Source organism: Oncorhynchus keta, chromosome 12 (assembly GCF_023373465.1).
Source record: "Oncorhynchus keta strain PuntledgeMale-10-30-2019 chromosome 12, Oket_V2, whole genome shotgun sequence".
NCBI classification, from domain to species: Eukaryota; Metazoa; Chordata; class Actinopteri; order Salmoniformes; family Salmonidae; genus Oncorhynchus; species Oncorhynchus keta.
Genome location: NC_068432.1, coordinates 12,300,292 through 12,324,652, shown reverse-complemented (window position 1 = coordinate 12,324,652; position 24,361 = coordinate 12,300,292). Strand labels below are relative to the sequence as shown.

Here is a 24,361-nt window from a genome sequence, read left to right as displayed (position 1 = left end):
ATACAGCCTCACACACTGTATACAACTGGTCCACCATCTCCCCCGCGCTCAGATTAACGACCTGATGCGTATGACCAAGGGCCGGCTACTGATAATCTACCCGATAATAGATCATAGATTCAATTTAGACTACATAAACCTACAAACAATTACAGTGGCAAAGTCACAAGAAGGGCTCTCGACTTTGAGCAGAAGCCATTCTTGTGATTATTGTGACAATGCCATTGTAATTGTTTGTAGGCTTATGTAGTCTAAATTGAATCTATGATTGTATGCTATTCATTTGTTTTTGTATGTTCTTTTAATATTTGAGAGTTAACCAATGATATTAGGCCATACTTGGACATGATTACAGACACCCGTGTGTGTGTCTTTTGGCACTATATAAACAAGTCCCCCTGCAGTGTTTGTGATTATACCCTGATGAAGACAGCTTGCCTATCGAAACGTTGGACATTACATTTTTTCATCTGAGCTCTTAGAGTGTGCGGCTCTCCTTTATTTTCAACCAGCTGCTAACCCACCTGATGTTCTCGGTGAGTGAGGTACCCCAAGCGTACACTGGGTTCTCCCCCGTTGAGCTCCTCTATGGCCGTAGGGCCCTGCGGACTGCTGGACCCAGTCAAGGAGGTCTGTAAAGGAGCAACCGACCCCCCTTCGCAGCATGGTGGAACACATGGAGATGAAGGAGAGGATGATGGTAATTTGGCCAGTGGTGAGGGAGCACATGGCCCAGGTGCAACGCGGCCAGGAGCTCGTATACAACCGGAGGCCTAACCACAAGAGTTCCAACCGGGTGAGAAGATCTTGGCAACCATCTCTGCAGCACTCCACCAATCAGGCCTTTGTAGTAGGCACATGACCGCCCGCTTGGAGTTTGCCAAAAGGCACCTAAAGAATCTCAGAACATGAGAAAGAAGATTCTCTGGTCTGAGGAAACCAAGGATTGAACTCTTTGGCCTGAATGCCAAGCGTCACGTCTGGAGGAAACCTGGCACCATCCCTACGGTGAAGCATGGTGGTGGCAGCATCATGCTGAGGGGATGTTTTTCAGTGGCAGGGACTGGGAGACTAGTTAGGATCGAGGCAAAGATGAACGGAGCAAGGTACAGAGTGATCCTTGATGAAAACATTATTCTACATTTTTCCCTCACCCTTATTTCTGTGTGTAATCCCTCTGGCTGTTCAGTTTGTGTTTCGCATGTTACTGTTTAATAAAATTGCACGCCGTCACCATGTGCCATGTGCTCAAGTTGAAGCCAAATTACCTTAGCCATTAGCCCAATGTTGATAGATGCATCCAGCTATATACTTATGTGGGTGAGTGTTTAATTATTATTTAATATGATAATAACATGTATTGAATATGATTGAATACATGTTATTAACACAGTGTGCTAATAACATATCTTGAGACTTCAGGAACTAGCTTGACTGCTATGTTAAACAACTGCATTAATCGTTGCTTCGGTTATCAACAGCCTTGTTGTGGCCATTGTAGTCTTCACTGTAGAAAAACAGGGATCTCTAAAGTTGCCCCAGGTTGTAACGGTATTCGTCATCGGAAGATGAGGAATCATCGGAACAAAGCGCAGCGTGGTAAGGGTTCATGCTTACCTTATTAAAACTGAACTCTAATAACAAAATAACAAAGGGAATCACCGAAACAGTCCTGACAGGTGCAAAACACTAAACAAAAATGAACTACCCATTAAAACCCTGTGGGAAAAAGCTACCTAAGTATGGTTCCCAATCAGAGACAACGATAGACAGCTGTCCCTGATTGAGAACCATATCCGGCCAAAACAAAGAAATACAAAAACATAGAAAAAGGAATATAGAATGCCCACCCAAATCACACCCTGACCAAACCAAAATAGAGACATAAAAAGTCCTAAGGTCAGGGCGTGACACAGGTGAGGCAGGCAGCATGCAGACGCATTACCTAATCGGTCTGGAACCAATTGGCACGTTCGAGCGAATCACTTTTGTCAAGATGGTGACCATAGTTGGTCAACGTCTTTCAATGTGTGTTGAAATAGGTTATAAAAATTGTCCAACTACATGTCGACTGCATAAAAGTCATGTGATCAAAGGTAATGTTTCTTATGAAGTCGCCTTCAAGTTGCTGCAGTTCTTCTTTGGGTTTGATTGGCGGATCGTGACCAACTTTTAGGTGTATACACCACCACCTACTGCACTGGTGTGTGAGGCCATTCACAGCGTACCTACATTCAATTCTTTGATACGGTATTACAAATTGAAAAAAAGAAAAATAGCACTCTGCCAACTATTAGCCCTCACCAACAAAAAAAAACACCCATTCCACTATTTAAGTTTTGAGTTTACATCGAAATATTACACTTTATATACATCACAGGAGACTGAAATTGTCAAGTTCTGACCATAGTTCTTGTGTGTTTTCCTTGTTTTAGTCAGGACGTGAGCTGGGTGGGCATTCTATGTTATGTGTCTAGTTTGTTTGTTTCTGTGTTTCTGTGTTTGGCCTGATATGCTTCTCAATCAGAGGCAGGTGTCTCTGATTGGGAACCATATTTAGGTAGCTTGTTTTGTGTTGGGGTTTGTTTCCTGTCTTTGTACCAGATAGGACTGGTTTCACATTGGTTGTTTTATAATTTGAAGTGTTCATTTGGGATTTATTATTAAAGAAGATGAACACTCACAACACTGTGCTTTAGTCTTCTCTTTTTTTAAATTTGTTTTATTTTTACCTTTATTTAACTAGGCAAGTCAGTTAAGAACAAATTCTTATTTTCAATGACGGCCTAGGCACAGTGGGTTAACTGCCTGTTCAGGGGCAGAATGACAGATTTGTACCTTGTCAGCTCGGGGGTTTGAACTTGCAACCTTCCGGTTACTAGTCCAACGCTCTAACCACTAGGCTACCCTGCTGCCCCAGGAAGAAAGCTAACAACACTGTTTGACATCACTAGAATTTCTGGATTTTCATCGTAAAATAACACAAAACATTATTATGATAACATTCCACCCATGAATCCAAATAGGGAACTTATGGTAATTGACTGCAGGAAAGGGCTACAAAGCTAACTACTTTCATTAGCTATCAATATGCACTTGATTAAGTTGTCACTCTGGTTTGTTTTTGGATTCTCAAACAGCCGAAGATATGGAGCTCGAAGAAGCACACCTCACCATCCCCATCAACCCCAACAACTTCCCTACGAAACTGCCTGGTGAATAACCCCAAAACTGCCATGTGAATAACCCCAAAAATCAAACAATATGTTGGGGATCCCTGTGGTGTTAAAGCAGAGCTGCTGTCACCTCAGAAGCAAATGTTTGACACCATCGACTGTTTCAAAACGACCAACTTTACAAGTTTAAACCGCCAGCTGAATCTTTGTCGGTTCAGGAAGATGACCCATGGCCCCAGGGGCTCGGGAAAATAATGATTGCTCAATGGACAGGATACAACACCACTTCCAACGCCAACTTCGAAAAAGATCCATCCAAACTGCTGGTGAATCTAAAGAGGCTGACGAGCAAAGACAAGGCGAAGATGGAAGCTGCCCAATAAGTGAACTGTTGGTCCCCCAAAAGTTTCTGGCGACTCATGGCCAATAGTGATGGTGGTGAGGAGGAGGTCAAAGTAGAGAAAAGAGCTTCACTCAAATTGTCAATCATGTCTGTAACCTGTATTTAAAATGAAACCAGTAACTACAGTAATTGAATTGCCAATAACTCAAAGAACAGTCTTATTTGTGCCATAACATGTGTTTCATAATGTCTCAGCCTTGCTGTAATTCGATGTTTCCACATGTTTGTTCGACAGGTACACCGACCGTCTCCTTACCAACAGTACAACCAAAGCAGAATCCAGACCATGAAGGAGTATGATTGGACCCCCATCCCACCCCGCGGCTGTATCATGGGTCATGGGGATGTCCCCTCCCCTACGACCATCTACACAGACAAGGGAATCCCCATATCCGTCATCCACCGCTTCCCTTCAGACACTTCCTGCTCTGTGCAGTCCAGTCCAGCTACTGCACACATCCAGCAGGGTTCACAAAGCCTGGCAAACCCTAGGCCCAAGTTCAACACCTTCATCCCTCACCATGCTGGTTTTTATTTCCCTGGTAACTATAATAAACCGTGCCATGGAAGCACCCATTAACTACACACAGAAACACTGTGATTTCCTCATAAACTGCTGTAGAAGTTTAATTAACATACTTTTTGATTGTGTTTGTTTCAATGGACAGGTTCAATGTTCAATGGACTCAAACTGCCATAGTGTCCACCAGACAACTCCCTCATACTCTCATTACAGCTACTACCAGGTAGGTTGAAATCAAACTGCTAGGCCTACTCATACAGCAGCATGTCGGTGAATCTGCCCAGTTAGATCTAAAATTCATATGCATGAAATTGCGGGGCTTTTATGCATTGCTATGAAATTGATATGATTAATCCTGATTTCTAGCCAACCTGTCCTGTGGGGTTTTAGTATCATGGCAATCAAAACCAGGACAGGCAGAGCAGGGAAAACAAGGAGACCAAGAAGAGTGAAATCAACTTGGACACAGTTTTCCAGATAGTGGACGAGCTGCACCACAGTTCCCCCAAAATACGCATGGTCAAACTGTAAACCCCAGAGCGCCAGCAGCCGGTCCTGGCCACCTCTATATCATCAGGGCCCCAGCCCACCACCAATATCAACAGCTCACCATCTCTTCCCAGATTGACTTCTCTGTCAAATCCAGCTTCCTGCCTGGCACAATACTGATGGATGCCAGCACAGTGACTCCACGAGGGTCCATCATTATAACAGTCCCGGTGAACATGCCTTTTCAAGGAATTGCCATCATGGTCGGTGGTCATGCAGCTGATCAGCCAGTCAAGAGGGAGGAGGAACCTTTGCCTGTCGACGCCTATCAGAAGGTTAGCTAGCCTAGCTTAGTAAAAACATGGTACATGGAGGCTATTATTCATCAAGAAACAAACCAGGGTACCTAAACTCATCGTATAGTTTAATAATTTGGGGTTTAAAGAATTTAGAATTGTGAATGTAAAGAGAAAGCAAAGATACTCAGTCCATATTCCTTGGTAATATATTTTTTTTTAAACATGTATCGTATGGATGGTTATCAGGGATCCTGATGAACTCTGTTTTATAATAAGAGGTTGATCATGCTGCGATTTATCCCAGTGCCCTAAGGAAGCATCCAAGTACATCACCAAGGTGAAGGACGTAAAGGAGATCAAGGGGGTGGATGCAGAGGTCTGCAGTGATCTACATGACGTTTCAGTGTTCTACATGACGTTTCAGTGTTCTACATGACAAGTTTCAGCATCCTGGCAGAGGCATCTAAGTTTTTAGCTAAAATGTCCTGGTACTGGGTAAAGTTCACGATACCACCACCATATTTTACAGTAGGTATGGGGTTCTTTTCTGCAGATGCAACTTTCTTTCGATGGTGTGTGTGGCCAAAGAGCTTTATATCCATGTATTCAACAAATGTATATGCCTGGTGTTTGCTAAACGGTCTTGGCACTTGGATTGCAACTACTGCTATGGTTAGATGAAAATGAAAGTAAAGCTCTTTGGCCACGCGCACCAGTGAAGAGTTTTGCGTCGAAAGAACAATACATATGCAGAAAATACCTAATCTCTACTGTAAAATATGGTGGATGTTATGGGGCTATTTTGCTTCTACATGTCTTGGGGCCCTTGTTAAGATCAACGGCATCATGAGCTTTACCAAATACAAGGAGGAAATGTTTGCCAAAAACATAGTTTCCTCTGCCGGAGTGGATCTTCCAGCAAGACAATAACCCCAATTACATAAATGGTTAATTGGCCACAAAATCAACAGTTTGCAGTGGCAGTCTCAGTCTTCAGAATTGAACCCAATTTGAAAATCTGTGGTTTGAACTGAAGAGGGCAGTCTATGAGCACAGACAAAGGATATCAAGGGCCTGGAAAGATTCTGTATTGAGAATGGTTTAAGATCCCTCTCAATGTGTTCTCCAATCTCATAAAACATTTTAGAAAAAGGCTGTATCGTTATCCTCGCAAGGGGAGTTTTTTTAAAGAAGTAATTTCTTGTTAAACAATCTCTTTCTCTGAGCAATTCTATTAAGTTTGAATTTTATACTATTTTTTTTTTACATACACTATAGGATCCAATCATTTTGATAATCTACCTGCGGCCATACATAACAAGACTTATTTGTCTTTTTGTGTTTTTAGTTAAAACACAAGTAACCTTAATTTGTATTCCTCATTTGTTTTAGTTTGACACCAAAAAGGGACATTTTTACATAATTTTGAAATGCAGAAAAGCAACAAATCTATTTAAACCTTGAGTCATTAAAAAAATATCTTATCATTATTATGATTAAAATGTGATACAATTAATTAGATTTGCATTTCATGTATTGCATCATGTAGTTCTTTATATGGGGCACTCAAAGGTGGATTGTCTACATTCCAGAATCTTCGATCTAAACGAGTTCAAAAAGTGGCGCTTGGCTGTTACCAGGGTTGTCCGCTGGAGGCCGCCCGGTGTCGTCTTTAGTGTCACTGTGTAGCTCATGCTCCACCCTCCGTAACAGGCAGTCAGCAGGTAGAGACGGTCAATGAAAGCCCAGGGGAGGGAGACTACGAGAGGCAGGCTTCGGGACTTCGCTTAATGTACAGTGTCTTTTTCCAACTTTTCAATGTTTTTTTAATGAAGATCAATAACAGTGTTTTAACGACTTGCGTTCCTTCGATTCTACATTTTTTCTACATTTTCAGTATCTTCAGTAAATTACTGGAGTTTAGCGTATATATCTTTTTTCGGCAACCGCGGGAAGTATTTCGTTTCAGAATTGTTATACATTTCAGACGTGGTACTCGGGAAAAGAGACAACTTTTTGGAAGGTGGCAGGAAGAAAACTGATTTTAGATGCGTAACAACTTAAGCGGGCGATAGACATGTGAATGCGTCGGCTGCAGAAATGACACGTGATTTCTACTGCTAATTAATTAACTAGTTATAACATGCTATGTATTATAATTTCAACGGTTCCATTGGATTAGCTAGTTAAACATGTCAAAAGTCCGGAATGCTCCGTTGTCAACTTTATTGTTCCATTTTTGTCGCGATTTAGTCGCTACAGAGTTTATGAAAGTTACTATAGCATTTCCGTCGTTGTTAACTGTATGGTCGACTGTCATCTTGGAATCAGTCTTATCAACATCAATTTGACTTTGTTCATCTCGGTTTCTGAAGTTCAACAAACATTGCCATTCGTTTGAAACCTATAGGTATACAGTGCGGTGGGGATAGCCTACATTCACACATCCAGCGTAAAGAATAGTAGTGGGAATTGCTTTAGAGATACTTGTTGCATCTAGAGTCCGTCAGCGAGATTTTACAATTTTTTTCCTTGCTCTGGAAATGTGACATGGAATACCGGTAAATTGGATACATTTTTAAAACCAGACGTTACTGTAGCATGTTTATATTGGGTTGGTCACATAATTAATTATCAACATTGTTGCAAAAGGTTTTTTGAAATATTGCCAGTGGTGGAATATTACAAGAGCCGGTGTTTTGGAAGTGTCCGGACTGAACCGACTGACAACTTCAACCTGCACGTTGAAAATGAGAACTGGGCTACTGTTTATCTCCTGTAAGGACTGGAGCTCGTGTTGTATGTGAAGAGTGAAACCAATAACTTTTTCAACTGGAACAAACTTTTAAAGCGGGGTAAGAATTAACCAGAAATCCACAAAGACAACATGGCAGTCAGTGAGCCTTAAAACGTTGGATTTAACCCTGTTTTTCGAATAGTTTTCACGGGTTTGTACATTTTAGAACCCACAAAGAGGAGGACCGTTGCTGGGCCATATATTTATTGTCCTGAATCAACTCCGGTTGTTGCCAGCTTTGAAGTCCACGATGTGCGGCCGGAGCCCGCCGCTGCAGCCGATCCAATGACCGTTCCCCAGCGGCGATTGGCCGGGCTCTGGCCGTGGCTGCTCATAGCGGCCCTGCAGGTGGTGTTCGGCCAGACTGGCCTGGAGCTGGCGGCGGCCGTAGAAACGGAGCGCTCGGCCCCCAGGGCTGTCATCAAGGTGACACTGCTGAGACACGAGCCCACGGGGAAGCCCATCACTCTGGAAGGGCTGTTTGTCGGAGGGAGCGCCGGCTCTGCAGAGGGGAAGCTCATGCAGGTATGTGTCACGGTCATATAGGTTTCCAGGTCCACCTGATCATGTGCAATGCAAGTCAAGTGCATACTGGCTACATTTTCTTGGTTAGCTATCAATAACTTTGTGACAATAAGTTTAGCAAAGAGTCGTTATTGTGTTAATATATCCCATGCATCTTTAATCAATTATGTCACATGAATTCAATCCATGGATACATCTTGTGATATAGGCTGGCCTGGTAGTCCATTGGACTGTGGAGTATTGTTTCAGATTTGTATGCATTGCTTGGTACAGTATGTCACATTGTGAAACAACATCCTCCAGAGGACCACTTTAGGCATCAGTCCTGTCCGATCTGATGGTTATGGCTTGTTTTGACAAGATTTAATTTGACTGTTCTTGCCACCCTGACTCTTCACCTTGGCAGATTCACCGTGGCAAACTCTGATGTTAACACTTTGCCATATCCTAAACCACAAAACCCCCATGGCAGTGTTACATTTCAGGCCAACTTTTTTGTCATCTTGTTGTTGATCTCAGTCACTATAATGTAATAGGTTATTGAGCTGCTAGGCATATAACCCTTCGTTGTCACTCTGTCTCATATGCATGCTGTCTGTGTCAACCATAGAATTAGGAATTAAAATTGAATAGGATACCTATATCAACATTCCTCATTAACAACAGTGTTGACATATATATTTATAGGTCTCTATTTGTTTTAATTTTATCTTATTCCCAGTTGTCTTCTTCCTGCCTGCCAATAAAATACTGGTTAGAGGTGAGAGTGCCAATATCTCCACCCAAACCTTTTGTCAAGCTGATGGATTTGTAGAACCTAAATTATTAGGGACAGCCATGCCCAGAAGTTGCCAAAAAACTCCCTTTTTAAACGTTTTTTTTTTTACTGAACAGTGTGATTAAATACCAAACAATGCATTCCATGCAAGTTCAACAGTTGAGATCAAAAGCTGCATTGTTAAGAAAAAAAATGTTAGGTTGCTCGTGCCCTTACTGTAAACAATGCATAATTCAAATGCTAAACGCATAGGCTTACATGTGGGCTATACTATAAATGTTTCTATTCTGCAAGCCATGCCAGTTCCTGCGCTCTCTGTGGTGCATAGTTTGGATTCATGCATGGTTTAAAGTTGTTGGGGAACTAATGCAAGGTTAAGTCAATTTATTTCCAGTCTGAGAAGAAAAGGGGACGACAGATATGAGATACATAGGGTCTTGTCTGTCCTCACTCACCAGGTGCATGAGGCATTTTGAATGGAGAACCAGATGCTGCAGATGGCCATAATTGATAAAGAATTAGCCTACACAGCCTTTTCCACAGGGAATGTCCAATATTAGACATAGCGGTGAAAATGATGACAGTAGATTCATTTAATATAAAATATATACTCAGTACGTCTAAGTATGTGTGTGTGCTTGCGTGTGTGTGATGTTGATTTTTTAGAGGTGTATTGTATAGCAGTGCTGCTGAAAAGATCAAAGGCATAAGTCAGCTTTCCGGGTCTTTGTTCATTTACATTGAGGCAATGAAGTCTTTCCTTTGCGCTGAGTGCTTCTTTGATATATTACCTTAGATATGAGTGATAACATTTGACCTGATTTTGAAGGAGTGGATTACAGTTTGAAAACAACACTGAGGTGTAGACCTAGGTCTGTCTGTCAGAAAGTGATTCCTAGATTACTGTTTTACTGAGGCTGCATCCCAAATGACATCCTATTCACTATATAGTGCACCACTTTTGACCAGGGCCCATAGTTAAGTATACAGGGCCGATTCAGACTAAGGAAATGTATATCATTACGCCTTTCCTACTCTGCATCCTATTCACTATATAGTGCACAACTTTTGACCAGGGCCCATAGTTAAGTATACAGGGCCGATTCAGACTAAGGAAATGTACATCATTACACCTTTCATACGCACTTCTCAGTAGTTTGTATTCAGACTTACCTTATGCAGGTGAGTAATGGGCTTTGCAGGCGTGGTTCCTTTGCTCGCGCTGAAAACATTTAATTCAACCAGGAAGAGAGGTAAACTAACGATGTAATGGAATGATGAAAAATGTTAGGAAACTAACTCTAGTCAGTGACAGTTATAAATGTATGTGGGTATAACTGATGGTGGCTACCGATAGTGGCCAATATTTAACACAATACAAATTCTCAAAAAAATAAATACAGTGAAAGTCTGGGCATATAATTAAAACATTCTAGAAATCATAAATCAACTAGGTAGGTTTGGCGATATACTGTCATTTTCAAAAGCCTATAGATTGGGTCCCCAAATTTCATCCCAAATTATAAGACCAGGATTTCAAAAACTTCCCTGTGGAAAAGGTGATATGTTGATATGCTTCAGTTTGCTGCTATAGGACTGGTTTCCAGTGATCATTAGTGTGTGTGTGTAAAAGGTCAAATAGATCTAAAACAATTGTCATTTATATTTACAATCCCCTTATCCAAATGGCTTCCTCCTTTACTTCTTATCAATTTGTAAATTACAGTGCATGGCGAATGGTGTTATTTATAGTGGGAAAAAATAAATGAGATGTTGTTCCACTTAGAACCGACAGGTTGCTCGACCTTATTCATCGTTTCATCGCTCCTAAAGGTGGTGGAATCAGAATAAGGAGCATCTGTAGACACACGTCCACCACACCTTCATTTCTTTCATCTCGACACCCAACGAATAGCGGATGAATAGCATGCTATTCTCATGCTTAAGTTCAAGTTTAGAATACACTTAGAGAGAAAAGCGCATCAAAAGGGAATTAATTTCCATTCACACGAGCTTAACTCAGGTCGGAATTCCCCACATAGCGAATAAGGTGCTATTTGGGCTAGAGGTCGACTGGTTAATTGGAATGGCCGATTAATTAGGGCCGATTTCAAGTTTTCATAACAATCGGTATTTTTGGTATTTGGCCGTTTTAATTATTATATATTTTTTTACACCTTTATTTAATCTATATTTAACTAGGCAAGTCAGTTAAGAACACATTCTTATTTTCAATGACGGCCTAGGAACGTTAACTGCCTTGTTCAGGGGCAGAACGACAGATTTTTACCTTGTCAGCTTGGGGATTCGTTTTTGCAACCTTCCGGTTACTAGTCCAACGCTCTAACCACCTGCCTTACATTGCACTCCACGAGGAGCCTGCATGGCAGGCTGACTATCCGGTAACGCAAGGGCAGCAAGAAACAAAGATTAGTTGCTGGCTAGCATTAAACTTATCTTATAAAAAACAATCAATCTTAACATAATCACTAGTTAACTACACATGGTTGATATTACTAGTTTATCTAGCTTGTCCTGCGTTGCATATAATCGATGCAGTGCCTGTTAATTTCTCATCGAATCACAGCCTACTTCGACAAACGGGTGATGATTTAACAAGCGCATTTGCGAGAAAAAGCACTGTCGTTGCACCAATGTACCTAACCATAAACATCAATGCCTTTCTTTAAAATCAATACACAAGTATATATATTTCAACCTGCATATTTAGTTAATATTGCCTGCTAACATGAATTTCTTATAACTAGGGAAATTGTGGAACCGTTCCGTATTTCATTGAAAGAATAAACGTTTTGTTTTCGAAATGATAGTTTCCAGATTTAACCATATTAATGAACAAAGGCTCGTATTGCTGTGTGTTATTATGTTATAATTAAGTCTATGATTTGATATAGCAGTCTGACTGAGCGATGGTAGGCAGCAGCAGGCTTGTAAGCATTCATGCAAACAGCACTTTTGTCATAAACAGCTATTGCGCTGTTTATGACTTCAAGCCTACCAACTCCCGAGATTAGGCTGGTGTAACCGATGTGAAATGGCTAGCTAGTTAGCGGGGTGCACGCTAATAGCGTTTCAAACGTCACTCGCTCTGAGACCTGGAGTGGTTGTTCCCCTTGCTCTGCATGCGTAACGCTGCTTCGAGGGTGGCTGTTGTCGATGTGTTCCTGGTTCGAGCCCAGGTAGGAGCGAGGAGAGGGACAAAAGCTATACTGTTACACTGGCAATACTAAAGTGCCTATAAGAACATCCAATAGTCAAAGGTATATGAAATACAAATCGTATAGAGAGAAATAGTCTTATAATTCCTATAATAACTACAACCTAAAACTTCTCACCTGGGAATATTGAAGATTCGTGTTAAAAGGAACCACCAGCTTTCATACCAGCTTTCATTCTCATGTTCTGAGCAAGGAACTTAAACGTTAGCTTTCTTACATGGCACATATTGCACTTTTACTTTCTTCTCCAACATTACTCCAACATTATTTAAACCAAATTGAACATGTTTCATTATTTATTTGAGGCTAAATTGATATTATTGATATATTAAGTTAAAATAAGTGTTCATTCAGTATTTTTGTAATTCTCATTATTACAAACAAAAAGATGGTCCGATTAATCGGTATTGGCTTTTTCTGTTCCTCCAATAATCGGTATCGGTATCGGCATTTAAAAATCATAATCGCTCGAATTCTACCCCTTAGTTCAGCTTGTTTGGACTGGTGCGCACACTCTATCCGCATTCGTGGGCGCACAACACACCATCATGGTTCGCTCAAGGGCCGATTCAGTTCGTACTGCAATCAGATTTTAGCTGGCTAATGTTAGCATTGCTAGCTCTTTTTGACAAACTTTGCTAGCTAATGACAACATTGCCAACTGTCTAAATACAATTTGATGACATGATTCTGCTGGCAAAGTTGTTTCCTACTAAATATATTACTTTAGCAATGTCATCGTATTTTCCAGGCACTACAGTGTAATTTAGACGAAACAGTACTTAGCCTCTGTCCAGAATGAAAAGGCTTATCATCACTTTAGGGCACCACTATGGTGCCGCCGATGGAGGGCGGCTTGAGAACATTGTTAACAATGGATGACGTGACCGAGAGATGGAGGTGCAAGCTACGAATAACTTTGGCAAATGCATTTCAATCTATCAGGCGTGATGCAGTTCCTCCAGAACCCTTCAGCAATGATTCTGTAAGTAAATAAATGCTGAAGTGCAACACTGGAGAGATGAGAGTTGCAGGCTCAAGGACATCAGAGTAGAGAGAGGGTGAGAGATCATATAAAGTTAATCTCATTTTAGTTCTGTGAGAGATACAGGCGCGCTTCTCACACTTTGGTCTCAAACATACAGTTGAAGTCGAAAGTTTACATACACCTTAGCCAAATACATTTAAACTCAGGTTTTCACAATTCCTGACATTTAATCCTAGTAATAATTCGCTGTTTTAGGTCAGTTAGGATCACCACTTCATTTTAAGAAAGTGAAATGTCATAATAATAGTAGAGAGATGATTTATTTCATCTTTTATTTCTTTCATCACATTCCCAGTGGGTCAGAAGTTTACATACACTCAATTAGTATTTGTTAGCATGGCCTTTAAATTGTTTAACTTTGGTCAAACGTTTCGGGTAGCCTTCCACAAGCTTCCCACAATAAGTTGGGTGAATTTTGGCCCATTCCTCCTGACAGAGTTGGTGTAACTGAGTCATGTTTGTAGGCCTCCTTGCTCGCATATGCTTTTCCAGTTCTGCCCACAAATGTTCTATAGGATTGAGGTCAGGGCTTTGTGATGGCCACTCCAATACCTTGACTTTGTTGTCCTTAAGCCATTTTTCTACAACTTTGGAAGTATGCTTGAGGTCATTGTCCATTTGGAAGACTCATTTGTGACCAAGCTTTAACTTCCTGACTGATGTCTTGAGATGTTGCTTCAATAATCCACATAATTTTCTTTCTTCATGATGCCATCTATTTTGTGAAGTGCACCAGTCCCTCCTGCAGCAAAGCACCCCCACAACATGATGCTGCCACCCCCGTGCTTCACGGTTGGGATGGTGTCTTTGGCTTTTCCTCCAAACATAATGATGGTCATTATGGCCAAACAGTTCTATTTTTGTTTCATCAGACCAGAGGACATTTCTCCAAAAAGTACGATCTTTGTCAATATAGGAATAATTTTACTGTGAATATAGATACTTTTGTACCTGTTTCCTCCAGCATCTTCACAAGGTCCTTTGCCTTTGTTCTGGGATTGATTTGCACTTTTTTCACCAAAGTACGTTAATCTCTAGGAGACAGAACAAATATCCTTCCTGAGTAGTATGACAGCTGCTGGTGTTTATACTTGCATACTATTATTTGTACACTTGAACGTGGTACCTTCAGGCGTTTGGAAATTGCTCCCAAGGAACCAGACTTGTGGAGGTCTACAATTTTGTTTCTGAGGTCGTGGTTGATTTCTTTTGATTTTCCCATGATGTCAAGCAAAGAGGCAAGAGTTTGAACGTAGGCCTTGAAATGCATCCACAGCTACACCTCTAATTGACTTAAATGATGTCAATTTGCCTATCAGAAGATTCTAAAGCCATGACTTAATTTTCTGGAATTTTCAGGAGCTGTTTAAAGTTTCAGTCAATTTAGTGTATGTAAATTTCTGACCTACTGTTAACAAGAAATTTGTGGAGTCATTGAAAAATTAGTTTTAATGACTCCAATCTAAGTGTATGTAAACTTCCGACTTCATCTGTAGGTTACAATGTTGCTCAAAACACAAGTCCACCTCAAATGACCTCTTAGAATATCAGGCACATGCTGAAAATTACTTTTTCAAATAACTTTTTTTTGTGGGGGAAGGATAATTAATGAAGAGGCAACACGAATGAACTTTGATCGCTTATTATAATGGTTTTATTTTAACAAGTCCTCAACTGGCAGCTTCATTAAATAGTACCCGCAAAACACCAGTATCTACGTCAATAGTGAAGAGGCTACTACGGGATGCTCACCTTCTAAGCAGAGTTCCTCTGTCCAGTGTCTGTGTATTTTGCCCATCTTAAGCTTTTATTTTTTGTGGCCAGTCTGAGATATGGCTTTTTCTTTGCAACTCTGCCTAAAAGGCCAGCATCCCGGAGTTGCCTCTTCACTGTTGACTTTGAGATTGGTGTTTTGCGGGTACTATTTTAGTGAAGCTGCCAGTTGAGGACTTGTCTGTTTCCCCAAACTAGACACTAATGTACTTGTCTTGTTGCTCAGTTGTGCACCGGGGCCTCCCACTCCTCTTTCTATTCTGGTTAGGGCCAGTTTGCGCTGTTCTGTGAAGGGAGTAGTATACAGCGTTGTACAAGATCTTCAGTTTCTTGGCAGTGTCTCGCATGGATTAGCCTTAATTTCTTTGAACAATAATAGACTGACTAGTTCCAGAACAAAGCGTCTTGTTTCTGGCCATTGTGAGCCTGTAATTGAACCCACAAATCCTGATGCTCCAGATACTCAACTAGTCTAAAGGACAGTTTTATTCCTTCTATAATCAGCACAACAGTTTCCAGCTGTGTTAACATAACTGCAAAAGGGTTTTCTAATGATCAATTAGCCTTTTAAATTGATAAACTTGGTTTAGCTAACACAACGTGCTATTGGAACACAGGAGTGATGGTTGCTGATAATGGGCCTCTGTACGCCTATTTAGATATTCCATAAAAAATCAGCCGTTTCCAGCTACAATAGTAATTTACAACATTAACAATGTCTACACTGTATTTCTGATCAATTTGATGATATTTTAATGGACCAAAAATGTGCTTTTCTTTCATAAACAAGGACATTTCTAAGTGACCCCAAATTTTTTTACGGTAGTGGATATTATTTGGATATTATTTTTGAAGGTGTATCGTATCGTTTTAACAATATCGCAATATTATTTTTGCGCTAGTTTGCTGTACCTGAACCAAAACTCCAGAAAAACTTTTTCCTTTACAGCTTCTTAAATAGGGAGACAATTAGTTTAGTTTATTCAGTTTTATTTACATGACTGAAGAACTCCTTTTCTCATGGCTCTCTCTTGTCCCTCTGCAGCAGACATATGGTAAGCAATATGTTTGGAACCTTTGGTTCGCAATTAAATCACAATATCGAATCATAATACTTATAGAATCGTGAGAATCACAATACATATCGTATCGAAGTATTGTGATAATATTATATTGAGATGTCCCTGGCAATTCCAAGCCCTAGTACGAAATGGCACCCTATACCCTATTTGGTGTACATCTTTTGACAATATAGGAAATAGGGTTCCGGTTCAGCCTCACCCTGTGCGATGATGTGTCTTTGTTGCAGTGCAGGGTAGTAGACCTGTTCAAACAGGCCTCTATTGCCTCTGAGCGCTGCTTTATGTTCACCGCTTTATGTTCCTGTCTTCCTTCCAAGGAAAGAGGAGATTGGGGGGGCAGGTTTAGAAAGGAAGAGGTTGTGTCTGTCCCTTTCTCTCTTTTTCACAAAAACGCCAACACACATTCCAGATTCCACAAAGTTCGTGACTTGTGTATCTGTTTTGTCTTAGACTGCTAAAAGCACTACCTATAGAGATATGAATTGTAATAACATTAATAGCTTGGATTCAATGAATAGGCTACACATATAACTGGTTTATCAAAGGTGTTTGTGTTTACATTGAAGTACTTCAGGGCTGAGTAGAGTGCAACAGCGCTGAGTCTTCTAAGAGAGAAACACGGTCTTAGCTTTAGTCTCACTCACCTGTCCAGTATCCAGCAGCACTAGATAGATCTGTCTTTCTCTGTATCCTTCTCTTTTTTTGTCATCACTCAGGCGTGCCTGACTTGTAGCTCCTCAGGCTACTCTGAATTTGACTCTCTCAACCGTGGTGGAGCATGACAGCCAGTTTTCATAACCCACAGTAATTACACCTCTCTGGCCACGTTTGATCTTCTTAAGCATGTTGTTTCTCTGGGCCACAGGTTCTCGCTCTCTATTTGATCACAGAAGAAAAACAAGATCTGGCATGAGAAAAAATGAAGTTTTATTTGAGGAATTATCAAGCACCACAACCTTTGGGTTTTTTCCCATGGATATTTTTATTTTTACCTTTATTTATCTATGCAAGTCAGTTAAGAACAAATTCTTATTCTCAATGGTGGCCTAGGAACAGTGGGTTAACTGCCTTGTTCAGGGGCAGAATGATAGATTTTTACCTTGTCAGCTTGGGGATTCGATCTTGCAACCTATTGGTTACTAGTCCAATGCTCTAGCCACTAGGCTACCTGCCGCCCCCACCTCAGCCCCTCATATTGAGTTTTTATTTTCCGTTCTTTGTCTTGTATAGAATACAGTGTTTAGAATGTTATGATTTTCTGTTTGACAATACAGAGAAATCATTGTTGGTATTAAATGCCTGTCATATAATATTTGATCAATGTGAGCAGTGGGGGATGTGGGTGCTTTTCTTTTCCCTGATATACACTGAGTATACAGAACATTAGGAACACCTGCTTTTTACATGACAGACTGACCAGGTGAATCCAGGTGAAAGCTGTGATCCCTTATTGATTTCACCTGTTAAATCCACTTCAATCAGTGTAGATGAAGGGGAGACGAACGGTTAAATAAGGATTTTTAAGGTCTTTAGACAATTAAGACATGGATTATGTATGTGTGAATAGGCAAGACAAAAGATTTAAGGCCTTTGAACAGGGTATGGTAGTGGGTGCCATACTCATCGGTTTGTGTCAAGAACTGCAACGCTACTGGGTTTTTCACGCTCAACAGTTTCCTGTGTGTGTCAAGAATGGTCTACCACCCAACGGACATCCAGCCAACTTGACGCAACTGTGGGAAGAATTGGAGTCAACATGGGCCAGCATCCCTGTGGAATGCTTTTGACACATTGTAGAGTCAATGACCCAACGAATTGAGGCTGAAAAAAGGGGGTGCAACTCAATATTAGGAAGATGTTCCTAATGTTTTGTACACTCAGCTGAAATAGAATGTGCAAAGCCAACACTTGTTGGTAATAAACAAACACAACCACATAAAGGACTCTCTAACATGCTGTTTGCTATTCTTATCTCTTTCATATCCCTCAGTGTATTCAGGTCAGGGGACTGTTGCCACATTCCCCCCTCAGAACTAATATCCAACGTTCTAATCTCTCTGGTAGGATGTCCTCAGGACACACACACAGCCTACATTGGCTGGCTGGCCTGGCTTGGCTCAGGCCTGTACTGTATGTTTGGACGACTCGAGCGGTCAGGAATTTGGACTCCCTCTCTCTGCCTTTCCCGCTACAACGCCAGTCGAGTGGCTACGGAGAGCCAGCCTGTGGAGGAGAAGAAGAAGTGAAAAGGTTTCTGGGATAACTTTGAACTTGAAATGAAATCCTGCTGTCTTCTGGGCCCAGTGGAAAGGAGGAAGAGGAGGAGGTTATGCCTGCCGCACCTCCTTTTGAAGTTAATCCTCTGATGGGCTCTCTGTCCAATTAAAATAAGCTAAATGGTTTTAAAAGGGCTATTTTTTCCACTAAGTCCCTTTAGAATTCTTCTTTACTCTCTCCTCTGTCGAGGGCTTTGTCCTAGTGAAAGGTCAGATTGACCTTTGTGAGGGCCCACAAAAACATCAGGTATAATTGGGGCAGGCAGGGCACTAGACAGTGCATACTTGTTAACTCTGCACCACTGTATGGCAAGCAGGCTTTTCATCCCTTCCTCCCTAGCCTGATGACCCCTGGGGAGGCCCTGTTTCTCAGCCACCTCTCTCCTCAGACCAGAGGAGTCCCAGTGTAGACCACTATCTCTCTCTGTGGCCAGCAGGCAGGCAGGCTTACCTAGCCCAGAGAGAGAGAGGCTTGGCCTGTCAGGTTGATAGTTAGTGGGCTGGGGATGAGAGGAGGAGGGGGAAGGGGGGGGCTGAGGGAGAAGAAGATCAAAGTGTGTGTTCAGTTAAAAAAACATGAGCTGGGATGATTAAAAAAGGAGTCTGTTTACTCTGCACTTCCGATACACACCCAGCTCCCCTCCTTTCCCCGCCTCATGGATTTCCTGTCCGTATTTCCTCCCTCTCCTTTCCTATCTCCCTGGATGTGATAACAGCTCTCCAGGGCTCCTCATCTCCTCACTATGCTGCCCTGGTGGGATGAGCTGTTCTATCTGGGGGCTGGGCTGGCTGATTTCTTCTGGCTTTAGACTCACCGCCTCACTGACTGTCCTCTGGATGTGTGTGCAGTCACTGTGCACATCATAGCCATAGAATTACTTGCACAGACATCCATTAAATGATCTCAGGGGTTTTATCCATTCTAGTATTTCTATTTCTATGCTGTGCACAGCCTTTTGTTGTCATCTATCTAATGAGTAATGTTGACATTGTCATGATCGTCGTATGGAATGGACCAAGGTGCAGCGTGGTGAGCGTACATTTTCCTTTATTTGCAAATGTCGCCAACAAAACAATAATACAACAAAAACGAATGTGAAGCTCCGTAAGGCTACACATGCACAAACGAAGACAACGACCCACAACTACCAAAAGGGAAAAAGGCTGCCTAAGTATGATTCCCAATCAGAGACAACGATAGACAGCTGTCCCTGATTGAGAACCATACCCGGCCAAAACATAGAAACAAACAACATAGAATGCCCACCCCAAATCACACCCTGACCTAATCAAATAGAGAAATGAAACCGCTCTCTAAGGTCAGGGTGTGACAGACATATCGATTTCTTTGAAGCAAATTGTGTGTCATTTGTTTATAATGCATTCTATTACACTTATAGCAGGGATGTACATCTTTCCCTTTCAAGACAATTCAATACGTATCTACAGTGCCTTCAGAAAATATTCATACCTCTTGACTTATTCCATATTTTGTTGTGTAACAGCCTGAATTCAAAATGGATGAAATAAAATAAAATAATTCACCCATCTATACAGACTATCCAATAATGACAAAGTGAAAACATGTTTTTAGACATTTTTGCTAATTGATTGAAAATGAAATACAGAAATATCTAATTTACATAAGTGTTCACACCTCAATACATGTTAGAGTAACCTTTGGCAGTGATTACAGCTATGAATTTTTCTGGTTAAGTCTCTAAGTGCATTGCACACCTGGATTGTGCAATATTTGCACATTATTCTTTAAAAAAATCTTAAACCTCTGTCAAGTTGGTTGTTGATCATTACTAGACCATTTTCAAATCTAGCCATATATTTCCAAGCAGATTTAAGTCAAAACTGTAACTCTGCCACTCAGGAACATATAGGGCTTTAGGTTCATCTGGTGTTAAGACAGTGCTAGTGTCAAACGTTGGTTTAGTTAGTTTGCAATTTCGCAATTGGCGCACTGGCAATTTCCAGCCGTAACGCCAGGTTCGGCAATTTACCTGTCTTACAGTTGAAGTCTGAAGTTTACATACACATATGCCAAATACATTTAAACTCTGACATTCCCTGTCTTGGGTCAGTTAGGATCACTACTTTATTTTAAGAATGTGAAATGTCAGAATAATAGCAGAGAGAATTATTTATTTCATATTTTATTTCTTTCATCACATTCCCAGTGGGTCAGAAGTTTACATACACTAAATTAGTATTTGGTAGCATTGCTTGAAATTGCTTAACTTGGGTCAAACGTTTTGGGTAGCCTTCCACAAGCTTCCCACAATAGGTTGGGTGAATTTTGGCCGAGCTGGTGTGACTGAGTCAGGTTTGTAGGCCTCATTGCTCGCACACACTTTTTCAGTTCTGCCCACAAATGTTCTATAGGATTGAGGTCAGGGCTTTGTGATGGCCACTCCAATACCTTGACTTTGTTGTCCTTAAGCCATTTTGCCACAACTTTGGAAGTATGCTTGAGGTCATTGTCCATTTGGAAGACCCATTTGCAACCAAGCTTTAACTTCCTGACTGATGTCTTGAGATGTTGCTTCAATATATCCACATCATTTTCTTTCCTCATGATGCCATCTATTTTGTGAAGTGCACCAGTCCCTCCTGCAGAAAAGCACCTCCACAACATGATGCTGCCACTCCCGTGCTTCACAGTTGGGATGGTGTTCTTCGGCTTGCAAGCCTCTCCCTTTTTCCTCCAAACATAACGATGGTCATTATGGCCAAACAGTTCTATTTTTGTTTCATCAGACCAGAGGAAATTTCTCCAAAAAGTACGATCTTTGTCCCCATGTGCGGTTGCAAACCGTAGTCTGGCTTTTGAATGGCGTTTTTGGAGCAGTGGCTTCTTCCTTGCTGAGCGGCCTTTCAGGTTATGTTGATATAGGACTCGTTTTTCTGTGGATATATATACTTTTGTACCTGTTTCCTACAGCATCTTCACAATGTCCTTTGCTGTTGTTCTAGGATTGATTTGAACTTTTCGCAGCAAAGTACATTCATCTCAAGGAGACAGAACGTGTCTCTTTTCTGAGCGGTATGGCAGCTGCGTGGTCCCATGGTGTTTATACTTGCGTACTACTGTTTGTACAGATGAACATGGTACCTTCAGGTGTTTGGAAATTGCTCACAAGGATGTGCAAGACTTGTGAAAGTCAACAATTTTGTTTCTGAGGTCGTGGCAGATTTCTTTTGATTTTCCCATGATGAGGCATGGGAAAACGAGGCACTGAGTTAGAAGGTAGGCACTGAGTTAGAAGGCAGGATTTGAAATACATCCACAGGTACACCTCCAAATTATGTCAGCCTATCAGAAGCTTCTAAAGCCATTAACGGCGAAGTGCAAAATCGATGTCAAAGCTGACGTGCATACCTATATAACATAAGTAGATTACGTAATGACGCCTTGAAAAATACAGCACTACACAGAACAAAAACTGAAAAATAATTACGCGCACACTTCCAACAACTAAACAAGTTCAAGTTCAGCAGTCATTTGAAAGAGTAAGACAATTTCAGCGAGACAACTCAAAGGTGAAATCCATTAACGCCAAGATAATGGAATTCATTGCCCTTGACAATCCACCGTTCTCTGTCGTGGATGATGTTGGCTTTCGCCGACTGGTCGAGCTCCTCGAGCCCCGGTACACACTAGGTGCTATTTTTCAGATGTTGCCCTACCGGAGTTACACAGTTTTGTTGAAACACACATTCATGAGCTACTTGCTATGGGTGTCACCGCTATCAGCTTCACGACTGACATTTGGACAAGTGATGTCAGCCCCATGAGCATGCTGAGTCTGACAGCAGTGGGTCGACAAGGATTTCCTACTGAGGAAAGCTGTATTGCATGCTCAAGAATATGCTGGTTCTCATACTGCTGCTGCCATTTCAATGGCATTTGAGAACATGTTTGAAACTTGGAAACATAAACACACTCCCAGCTCCATTCGAACAACAGACTGGAGAAATAAGCTCATCAACTGTGTCTGCAGCAGACGTGATACCCTCTGTCAAAACTGCCGACAATGACCGCGGGGTTAAAATTTGCACAAGTACTCAGCTGTGAACAAGCGATTCAGTGGCATTCTCTCTGAGTTTCTTTACTGTGTCGCCACCATGCTTGATGCTAGGTACAATGACCGCTACTTCAATGCAGACAAGAAACAGGGTTTACATGAAATGTTGCAGACACAGCTGGACAAGATGGAAACAAACATAGTTTTAAACATCGGTCATCTGTATCTCAATTTTTGGCAAGGAATATTTCGGATATCGGTATTGGCCAAAAAGGTCATATCAGTGCATCCCTAGCAAAAATGGCTTGTTTTCCGTTTTTATTTCTTCAAAACCCAAGCGCTCCCTTAGGCCAACTATAATGAAGGCTGGTTCAACAGCAGTGCGTATCTTTTTTATGCTGACAACGTCTGTGGTGCACTTGCCAAAACATCTTGTGGAGATAAGTGAATACGATCTGATCCTTAAAATGGTTCTGATTATGTTCATAAAACATAGGCCTATTTGGGAGCCGTATAACGGTGAGTGGACATTCTCCCTTATATTGGATCTTTGTCCAGCTACTGTGAAAAGTTTGGATGTGTGTAAAACCCTCCGTAGTCTGCGTTGTTTTAATATTATATGCCCACAGGGAAAAATGATGGTGCCTGTAAGTGTGACAAAGCTGATTTAAAACAAGTTTGAATCAGTGATGTTCAGGTTGGAAAGTCGAGGCTCTAGAAAGATGCCCGAGTTCCGAGTTGGATGACCGCTCAAAAAACAAATATCCCAGTCGGGTCTATTTTTCTTGAACACACTGAAGTCTGAGATTTCCCAGTTGTTTTGAACACAGCATTAATCTCAGCGGAAGGGTCAGCAACTCTTTCCTTTCCTCCGGTGAGAATAGCCAGACTGAGACTGATGGAGAAACTCGAGTCGCACCGCAATTCCTGTTGTTCCTATGACCAGAGAAAGTGAAATAGTCCTCGATATTAAAATAAACATGACAAGCTGCTAATAATAATAAAAACACAGGTCTTTGCCATATTCTTTGACAGTCTCTCTCTGGTCATGTTTTTAAAAGTTGAAATCTCACGTAGGCTAGTATTAAACTTGTAGGCACAGTGATTTAAGCTATTCGCAGAGATTGGCCACTGCAGTTGGTGCACTCGGTTTAGCAACAGATCTTCAGGTCCACCGGGTAGAGTATGGGTGGAGTATGTCTTTTCAGAGAAATTAAATGGTTCAAAATGGGAACACTTTGCCTACCTCATTTCCCTTTCCCTAGTGCTCAGGGCTTCTGAATCAAGTGCACCTACCTCCAAAAGCACAACGAATAATAATGAAAAAGGAGAGCAAGCCTTTATCGTTGCCGTTTTTACATAAATGTTCAATGATCGACTGGGAATACCCTGAAGATCGACCAGTTGGTGACCACTCCTCTAAGTTTTTGTCTAAAGTGCTGTTGTTTGGGGATAATATTTTTTGTTTTTAATGCGCTTACTAAAACATCTTCATCTGGATTGGTAACAGATAGTTTTGTTCCAACTTCATATTTAAATAGCAAAGAAGTAGACGAAGTTGTCATACCCTCTAACTTTTTGTCTAAATTGTAGGAAAAGTGGTCAAAGTGTCAGTTGTTCATGACAAGTTACAGAAAATGTTGTTGATGCGGTTACAAAAACAACTGTAATGTTTGATTGGTACCAGATAATTCTGTTCCAATTTCGGATTTGAATAACAGGGAAGTAGACCAAGATGTCATATCGTCTAACGTTTTATCTAAGTTGTTGGCAAATTGGTCAAAGTAGCTGATTTGTGTAGTAAGGAACAGATGGAGACAGAGTGTGTCCCATCTGATACTGCAGTCTGATAAGAAGACGATGACCCCGCTCCTTTATCCTGTCTGTCTCCCCGCTCCTTTATCCTGTCTGTCTCC

The 24,361-nt window shown here is 41.3% G+C and overlaps 1 protein-coding gene and 1 long non-coding RNA gene across 2 annotated transcripts in view; both read left to right on the top strand.

Moving 5' to 3' along the window:
• The first annotated feature begins 3,803 nt into the window (after positions 1-3,803).
• LOC118391662 (uncharacterized) lies at positions 3,804-6,014 on the top strand. Its single transcript, XR_004827184.2, has 3 exons — positions 3,804-4,121; positions 4,248-4,325; positions 4,469-6,014. It is a non-coding gene; the product is annotated as an uncharacterized LOC118391662 (long non-coding RNA).
• Positions 6,015-6,480: 466 nt separating this feature from the next.
• Positions 6,481-24,361, top strand: part of LOC118391004 (E3 ubiquitin-protein ligase RNF43) — a 156,116-nt gene continuing 138,235 nt past the window's right edge. The window contains exon 1 of the mRNA XM_035781899.2: positions 6,481-8,212. Coding sequence (XP_035637792.1) covers positions 7,973-8,212 — 240 coding nt within the window. The 5' untranslated portion in view covers positions 6,481-7,972. The remainder of the gene's footprint in view (positions 8,213-24,361) is intronic.